Source organism: Ischnura elegans, chromosome 1 (assembly GCF_921293095.1).
Source record: "Ischnura elegans chromosome 1, ioIscEleg1.1, whole genome shotgun sequence".
NCBI classification, from domain to species: domain Eukaryota; kingdom Metazoa; phylum Arthropoda; class Insecta; order Odonata; family Coenagrionidae; genus Ischnura; species Ischnura elegans.
The window spans coordinates 111,172,939-111,182,249 of record NC_060246.1 but is presented as its reverse complement, the minus strand read 5'-3'; the positions used below and the strand labels follow the sequence as shown (position 1 = coordinate 111,182,249).

Genomic DNA, 9,311 nt, shown 5'->3' with positions numbered 1-9,311 from the left:
CAATTAACCAATTCCTTCTGCATAAAAGTGAGCCCCCTACGATTTAAATCAATGTGTCTCAGCATTCTTAATTATCTCGCCTTTGGCAAAACATTTCAAGAATTTAAAAGAGCTATCCAAGGGCTCCCTTTCTAACTAAATTATATAAGTCACAGTTTTTATGGTCTCAATGAGGTCAAATTCATGGTTTTTAGATTACACATTTTAGCCAAAAATATTGATCACGTAACAATTATTGACCGCACATTAACTAAAAATGTAACAAACGGAACAGACGCCAGAAATGCAAATGCAGCAATGAAAATGCTATCTCTCATGACATTACCTATCGTTAGCAACATTCTAGCCCAGTCAAAATAAACATTGACCCTTGCATAAATTGCCAACAAGCTGAAAATTTGCATGAAAATCTAGGATACCACTCTAATGAAATCCTGAAAAGTCCCCATCGATCCCGTGTGCGCAAAAAATTTTATTCAAGGTCAAAGGTCACAAAAATGAGTTTTTTGCATTTTTTGGCCAAACGGTTAGTTTTTAGATAAAAATTGCTCAGACCAAAATTGTAGATCAGAAAATTATCTACAAAATTGTCATTTCACTTTTTTCTCTAAGATTTACCATTTCTGAGAAAAAGCCATTCGAATGTAGGCTGGAGCTGTATTCTTTGTAATATGCATGACTAGGTATATTGTTGCGCTCTCCGAACATTATTGGACGCGTAACTCGCATATGGGTTACTACCTCTCACCTGTCCATCTGACAACAATTGCAAATTACTCACAAAAATGCAAAAAACTCATTTTTGTGAGCTTTGACCTTGAATAAAATTTTTTGCACAAACGGGATCAATGGGGACTTTTCAGGATTTCATTAGAGTGGTATCCTTGAGGTTCATGCAAATTTTCAGCTTGTTGGCAATTTATGCAAGGGTACCCCTATTTTTTGGGCTAATTTGACCGGGCTATTCAGGTCTGGCTAAAGGTTGTGAGTGGGAATATGGAGAGAGCAGGGTGGCAGGGAAGTATAGAAGTGTCTGAATTTTTGTCAGGGTTAATGAACAATCTACCGGTCTTCCAACCACAGGTTTAAGGTCGATGTGTCGCCATGGTACACGGACCAATTGCGCTTCGAATACATGTGTGCAGATAAATGTGTGGACAGTGTCTGCCCATGACTCGGCCTTAAAACACAATCAAAATATCAATTTTTCTTTTGATTTGTCAGTCACAATTCTACAATCAAGTAAGAGAGATTTTTAAGGTTTGTGACGAAATTCACATCTATTTCCATGTTTTTTCATGGTAGATGAAATTCCCGGTTTAGTGGGAGCCCTATATCAAGAACAAATGTCATCACCTATTGGGTTCTGGGGTTGTACTTCTGCATGACAACGTGCACCCTCACAGTGCTGTAAAAACAGGAGAGGCTTGGTGCAAATTGAAATGGGATGTGTTTCAACATCCTCCCTACAGTACGGACTTGGTTCCTAATTATCATCTGCTCACTGCAATGAAGAAGTGGCTTGGGGGACAGCATTTTGCTGATGATGAGAGACTCAAAAATGAGGTGACACATTGGTTTAAATCACAGGTAGCCGCTTTTTATGCAGAACGAATTGGTACATTGGTAAAACCGTACCATAAGTACTTGAATAATGGGAGACACTATGTTGTCAAAATAGAGGAGAGTTGTACCTTTGATAGGTTAATATAATCATTTTTTTCCCTCTGTGCTGGTTTATTTTTTATAGCAATTCGGAGGTTACTTTCCAATCTTGCCCTCATGTGATATTCCATGCCTACAGGGAATGCAATCCAATCATTCGATCAAAGATAGTTTTCAGAGGCATTCTCAGAGTGAGTTTGATTTGAAGTTGGTATCGCTTTAGAAATTGCTACAGATACTTCCTTTTAAATTCATTCCTTAGATGTACAGAAGGAAAACTTTTTCAGTATTTGACGCTTGTAATCAGAAAATTAGCAACATCTCCATTGTAACACCTCTCTTTCTTCTCTTTTTTTGAGCAATGCTCAAAAAGTGTTTTAATTATTGAACCCATTTTCTTATGGGATAGCTTCCATCGTATTTCCTTTTTTGTGAGAGGTCAATGTTGTCATTCATCCTGAAAGCCTGGTGAAAGCAGAATGCCATCAAGATGGCTACATCAAACTTCATCCGTTCATGCAAGTGATAAACATAATTAACTCAGTAAAACAATATTGAAGATACTTAAAGAATAACTTAAGTGAATTCATTCACATGGTTACCAATAAAAAAATTTATTTACCAATGCAAAAGACAGACACACTTCAGTGACTAAATAACTACGGACACTCATCAAGAAAGATTTTCCCTAGAAAATTGTTAGTTGTTGAAGATGAAATCACGTCAGAATTATCTTGGCAGTTGATTGATAATAACCATTTTTTCCAGTCGAGTATCGCTGCGACAAATGCAAAGTATCGATCACTTGTTCCCCAAAATAGTAATCTTGAAATTTCTGGAGAAAGAAACATGAAGACCTGTTAGAGAACACTTGTCAACTTAAGAAAACAACTACCCAAACAAAAAGTCAAGATACCCAAGTTTCGAGTAAATAATATCAAATTTTTTTGATTCTAGATTAGTACCTTTTTAAAACAGAATTACATAAACAGTGAGGTTTTTTGGCAACCTACTTTACCATTAATCCTTGAAACTCAATTACATATCAAACTTCAGCATTGTGCCACCCATTTAAAACATTGTGAAGAAATCTAATGTAGCTACCAGAAATTATGGCCTCACCTCAAGAATCGACCTGGCATCAAAGGTCTCCCTGGCCTTCCGCAGAGGAGGTGGCTTTCCTCGCCTTGGCGGCCCATCATTCTCTTCACCCGGCCTTAGACCCTCACTAACACCTTCCTCTTCTTTGCGAAAAATAGTGTTCATTAGAGTAACATGCAGCTTCACCCTGTCATACTCCTTTTGCATGAATCCTGCAAAAACCAAGAAAATTTATGCGGTATGCAATTAGTCTCAATACAGCATTAGTTGAATAATCATGCTGGAATAGCTCTCTTATTTTTTCCATGACAAAAAAAAAATGAAACAGAATGGTAATACTCCACACACAAGAGGATTCAACACACTTACTCAACTGGTCATTTTGTGAAGAAATACTGGCTTAAAACTTATGTTAGCATGTTGAAATTTCAGAATACAGAGAGTAGATCCAGGACATCATTTGCCTTTATCTCAAAATATGAAAATTTTACACAACATTTTGTCAGATGCAATTTTTCTATATTTGAGAAACAGGAAAATGTCCATAAAGGTCAACTCTATACACTGATAATTTAACAATAATAGGTAGTTAAAAACAAATTATAAGCCATGATTAAATATGCCTATACGAAAAGCATTTAGAATAAAAAAAAGATTAAATTTTGTTCATAAATATATTACATTAAACAGAAATGAAAGTATCATTCATTTTTTAATTTCTACTGGATTGGGGTCATTCTTAAGGACCCAAAATAAAAACAATTTGTTAGGTAGATAGAAAAAATAAAAATTAAGAGAAAGTAAAAAAACCTTCCACACTCAGTACTGTCTCGTGAGTTAAAAACATGAAAAAGGAAAAGTTGCCACCCACTTTTCAAGAGTCGATGACACCATTATTTTCTCTGATATATTTACATATTCATTCAACAAGAAGCATTAATTGAGGAAAACAATGGAAAATAAGAGAGTCAAAAACAGCTCATGGCATCATCATCTTATCAGCAAAAGGAATAAGACTCAATTTTTTTCACAAACACTGAAAAGTAGGCAGAGAATGGAAAAAAGTAGATTAATTGGTATCTTTTATTTTTCTACCCCTAACTTAATTTGGAATAAATAAAAATTGGTGAACGAGCTCATAATATTTAACCTTTACATTAATAAGTGGAGTGGTATTTGATCATTAATATTACCTTTTTGTGTAAAATATGCCGCAACATCATCCGCTAGCTTCTGAAGTATGTCCTCACTACCACCATTCCCATCCACCACTTGGACCTGGCCATAGAGTACATCCACCTCTGCTGGATCATCATTCATATACTCTAATCCTTTCATCTGAACTTTCAAACTGCGTCCTTCCAGCAATGGGCTGATGAGAAAAATGTTGTACACGAAAATTACATGGATTTGTCAATGAGAGCCATTAGTGTGCAAAGAGAAATAGGCAATCTGTGACAACATCATATGCAGTGAAAGAGTTAATTCACAAATGTCTATTCATACTAAGATTAATAATAAATATGGGACATTTATGCATCCACGCAAGTATTATTTTGCATATTATGAAAACCATAATTGAGGAATTCTCCCACTTCAGACCTGCAAGGAAGAAAGCCCTCACTCGATGCTTAGAGTGGTTTTTTTCAGCCGCATTGCCAATTCAGTGTTAATTTGGGAAAAAATTTCAGATCCTAGGTGATAATACTTTTCTGTCTGGGACTGTACAATTAATTTGCCACAAAAAAATAAGAGCTTACATGATAACATCTGTGAATGCATCTTCAAGGGTCTTGGCCGCCTGTTCCCGTTCTACTTTGTCCAACAAGGCGAGAGTGCCAAGGGTCAAATGCAACTTCTGTTCCCGCTGAAATACAGATTCACAAATACCTCGGCTATCTCTGCAAGCCTCCAGCACATCTTTCTAAAAATCAGATACACAACAAAAAAGCTGAAAAGACATTCCCTGTAAACTGCACTGAAACAATTCCTGCTACCACTAATAAACTTATTTGATCTAACAGCTTTAATAATAGCCAATAAAATATAACTTTCAAACATTAAGCACAAAAAAGTACATGAATATTAAAATTATTAATTATTAGGAAATGTATATGTACATACATAATTGAGTCCAAAAATTACCAGCAATAAACATTTACATTTCATTCATACTTACCACCTGCATTCCATGAACACATCAGTAAGACAATAAAGGTATGCCCTCTAATATTTGATTATTAAACACTGGCTAAAAGACTGACCGCGGGCATTAAGAAATACATGCATACAATTAGATGCATCTCCTAAGAATTCATTGCTTTGTTTTTTAATTGTCCCAGTAACTTAATTTTCAACAGATATGTATTTACAAGCAAATAAAGTTTGATCTTCAATGGTTCCTAGAAACATCAAAAGAACAATTGCTTGAAAAGCAATCTCTCCATGAAGTTACTGCCACGTTCATTTTTATACCGCTGAGGCCAATTTCACCATCTTATCCTGCTAGGGCCTTCAATACAACGAACAATACAAAAGGGCAAATATGGTAGATTACATGGTTGGCCTACATAAGGTGCTCTGGTACTCAGAACAATCTTGGTCCACTGTGCCAACCTCATCTCTATCCTGTCAACCACTTGCAAACAGCAGACAAGATCAACATAGTTAAGGTGTGAATGGTTACCCATTCAGCTTTAGTCTAGAACCAATGTCGCTTAACTTCAGGGAACTAATGGAAACCAGCACTTAAATGTGGCTACACCCTTGCCCTCAACTATAGGCAAATGTCTTAAGTTTACACAGGCCAAATTATGACCAGTCAAACTGCTGCCAAACTATCTTTGGCCAAAATTTTGCCAAGAGTCAAATTCCATTGTGGCTAGCAATTTAGCCACCACTGATATAGTTATCAAGACAATGTGATCAACACAAACTAAAAATATTGCTAACGTGATGTTCATAATTAAATGAAAACACTTTACCTTAAACTGGAGGAAATAATTAAATTAAGAAAGAAGAACTTTGTACTTTAGGAAATACTTCTGGATCTCTTCTCCAGCCATCGATAGAGAGAGAAAGTGTGTGAAAGCCTGCCTTTGGCGTGAAGACATCACAATTAACCCTATGCGTCTGCAGGCAGCAGATACTCCCTTGTGGTCCAGTCCTTTGATTTCTGTTTAAACAAAGGAATGATTTAATAGAAGGGCATACATAACTATCTAGCTTTCCACTCATATACAAACGAAAACACAATAGGGTGGTTTCCTATTTTTTTCATTGCCTAAATCAAAAGATTATTACTCCTGGATTACGTATTTCACGATTGTAAATTTTTAAATGATGATATCTATTGTTTGCGATTAAATGAAAAGTGAAAATTTTCAAGCACTCGAAAACGCGACGAGGCTTTGAGTGCCACTACGATGCAGGCTGCTAGCAGGTAGCACTTGGCTTAAATGAGGATAATTAATACCCTATCAAATGAAGGAAACTTTCCAACCTTAGGCAATTTTAATAGGTGATTATTAAGAAATGTTTCCCTGAGCTCTGTGTCACAAGCATGCATTGATAATATCAGGCGGTGTAAAACTCCTGACTACTCTTATAGAATTTAGGTCCCTGTGACGTCACATGGAGTGGCCTCGCATGGGTGCAGATCTGGCCTTTTTCAAATGAGGTAAAAATTGACCATTAAAATTCGTCTCAACTAGGATTTCTAAAACCAAAAAAATTGTACGTTATAAATACAATAATTTTCGAGAACGAATCGCAATCAATGCCTTTTGTTCGTTTTCTTTGATACAGGAAACTATCCTGTAAGCATAAAGGGTCTAGCAGGTTAAGATGGTATGAAAGTGCCCCCTAGGTATTTTGAAAACTAAAAAAATGTACATTTAAAGAGCATCCAAAATAATTTGTTTCCTCAAAGTTTTAGGTCATAACTATGGATAATAATCCCAAAAAAATTGAAACACGATTTTTAGTTTTTTAACCATATCTCCAATTTTTATTTTTGTAAAATTGTTTTCTTGATTTTAAAATGTAAATGCTATTATTATATTTATACTATTTAATTATAATTTAATTAACCAATTTATTTTATTATTAATGCTACCATCCTGATTTTTTTTAAATTTTTTGATCGAAAGCTAAACTTTTACAAAAGTTTGAAATTTTAAAAATTGAATTCAAAATTTAAGGAAACGATAGACACTGAAAAAATATATGATGCAACCCCTACTCTAAAGTATAATACTAATTTTTTTCAGATTTTTAAAATTGGTGGAACACTTTATAGTAGGGGTTACAACATACCTAGATATTTTTTTCAGTGTCTATTGTTTCCTAAAATTTTGAATTCAATTTTGAAAATTTCAAACTTATGTAAATGATTAGTTTTCAGTCAAAATTTTTGAAAAAAAAATCAGCTTGGTAGAACGTAATAGTATTTACATTTTAAAATCAAGAAAATGATTTTGCAAAAATAAAAATTGGAGATATGGTTAAAAAACTAAAAATTTAAGACCTGTTGCACAAGTACACGACAGGGCCAAGTGACTCAGTAGTAAGGTATTCTGCAAAACTTAGAGGCACAACTAGAGGATGTCGGAGAGCAAATAGGTACCTCATCTGGCTCTTATGGCTACAATTTTAGGAAGTCTTCCCGATTAATTTCCTTCTTTGCATTGTTTGTACTTCAGCATTGGACAACATTGCAGCAGCTGAACAGAATGTAACGTGACTTCAGGAGAAGCTGATCAGCAAATACGAATGAAATGCAGAAATGGAGGAGTCAACGCGTTCTTAAGCAACTACTTTTGTATTCAATATTATATTTCTCAGCCACTTGCATAAAGTTCACTTCAATATCTACCCATTATACATGGGAATCAGGAGTAAGATAACACTGCATTGAAAATGTGTGATGGTAAAACTTTGAAAAAGGGAAGGTTTGATCAAGATTCCAAGTGCACCATTCGATATTGCAAGTAATAGTAAATGCCATATTCCATGCACACTACATACTTGACACAATATATATTGGCAAATGCTAGTTTTGTAATGAAAGAATACAACTTTGTACTTCCAATTTTCATTTGAGACCAGTCTTTCTTTTCCTTAAATTATATAACATATAATCACTCTGAAAATTCACCTTTAAATGGATAATGTGAGAGAAACAATTACTACTGCAGTGATAAGAATGATAACAATGTTGTAAAACATTACCTCATGTTGTCGACTGAAATGACTGAATCTGATGTGATTTATACTAGAAGACTATACTATGGCTGTGTACTTCCTTAATTATACTGATTAATTTGTGAATATTGAGATTGACCATTAATTCGGCCTGTCACTTGAGTTCAATCGAGAAATAAATCAATCATGTTATTAGGATTCTATTCCATGATACAGAAGTATCCTTAACACAATTGAAAATTTCTTACAAGAATTTTTAAGCCATTTCACAGGACTATTATACTCATCGACACAGAGTTAACTTATGCATGAGCCTGCACTAAAAAGAATGTTTTTAGTCCTTACTTATGTCACCCTCCTGGCCCATTTTCGGTATGAATATGTGGGTTCGAGTTTCTGTCTCCAACCGCTTGCGAGTTGTCCCTCTCGAGCCAATGATGAGAGGAAAGTAGGCGCTACAGGAAGAAACAACTAGGAGAGTACAGTTCTGAACGACTTGAAATGCCGCATACCCAAAAACAAAAAAATGATTGAAATATTCATAAATACCTGGCAACATGTAGACTCGCGGTAAATTTACCAGTATCATCACATACAATTTGTACATTATCTATTGCAGGATTTGCAAGACATTCGGGCTCTGAAATTATCATTCATTAGACGCAATTGGTCCATTAATTTAGAGGTTAATATACACCAGAAAACAGCCCAGAACAAAGAACAGTTACCATCATCATACTCCTGCAGATTCCTCGAGTAAGTCGGCACCTTTTCTTCCTGGCATATTGAAGGATCAACTACGTTTATCCTAAAGCAACAGCCGTCAACCCATTTTAGCTCTGGTCGCATGACATCCATGGCTCAAACACAATTAGAGATAGGTTTCCCGTGCAGCAAAATATTATCAGTGTATCAATATGCATCGATTGCACTCGGTGTCAATGCCTAAAAACTTTTTCCGCAAACGAAGTTATCCCATCTAATACAAATCAGGCCGTTCTTTAGACGGAAAGTATGTTATGGTGTGTGACATCGTGGAATATATTCAAAACCATGAACATGCATATGCATGTTCATGTTCAAAACCATAGAGCATCATCATCATCATAGGCATCATAGAGTTCAAAACAAATCGCTAACAGATGAATTTCTGTGAGCGGAACATCAAGCAGTTCTACATTTATCTGTTAGAGAGCAGTAGTGTAGCCATTGCCCGGGAAATTTAACCATCACTAATAATTTCCCATGCTTCATATATGCGGTAAAACATTGTAAGACAAATGTTTCTAACAGAAAAATCACCGTACCATAAGATGCCCTATGATGACCAAACCCCACTA

General features: G+C 35.3%; 1 protein-coding gene across 2 annotated transcripts; it reads right to left on the bottom strand.

Moving 5' to 3' along the window:
- Positions 1–1,712: 1,712 nt before the first annotated feature.
- Positions 1,713–9,063, bottom strand: LOC124168047 (activating signal cointegrator 1 complex subunit 1). Of its 2 annotated transcripts, XR_006866825.1 has the most exons (10): positions 8,700–9,062; positions 8,521–8,611; positions 8,317–8,426; positions 5,808–5,941; positions 5,751–5,768; positions 4,527–4,690; positions 3,960–4,138; positions 2,788–2,978; positions 2,288–2,500; positions 1,713–2,130 (listed from the first exon to the last, which is right to left on the bottom strand). XR_006866825.1 is itself a non-coding variant. In XM_046546152.1 (9 exons), the coding sequence occupies exons 1-9, from the start codon at positions 8,827–8,829 to the stop codon at positions 2,384–2,386; spliced, it is 1,134 nt and encodes a 377-aa protein (XP_046402108.1). In that variant the 5' UTR covers positions 8,830–9,063; the 3' UTR covers positions 2,264–2,383. The 2 variants fall into 2 exon arrangements, 1 of the variants encoding a protein (XP_046402108.1); XM_046546152.1 differs by lacking the exon at positions 1,713–2,130 and having other exon boundaries at positions 2,264–2,500; positions 5,751–5,767; positions 5,807–5,941; positions 8,700–9,063.
- Between the last annotated feature and the right edge of the window lie 248 nt (positions 9,064–9,311).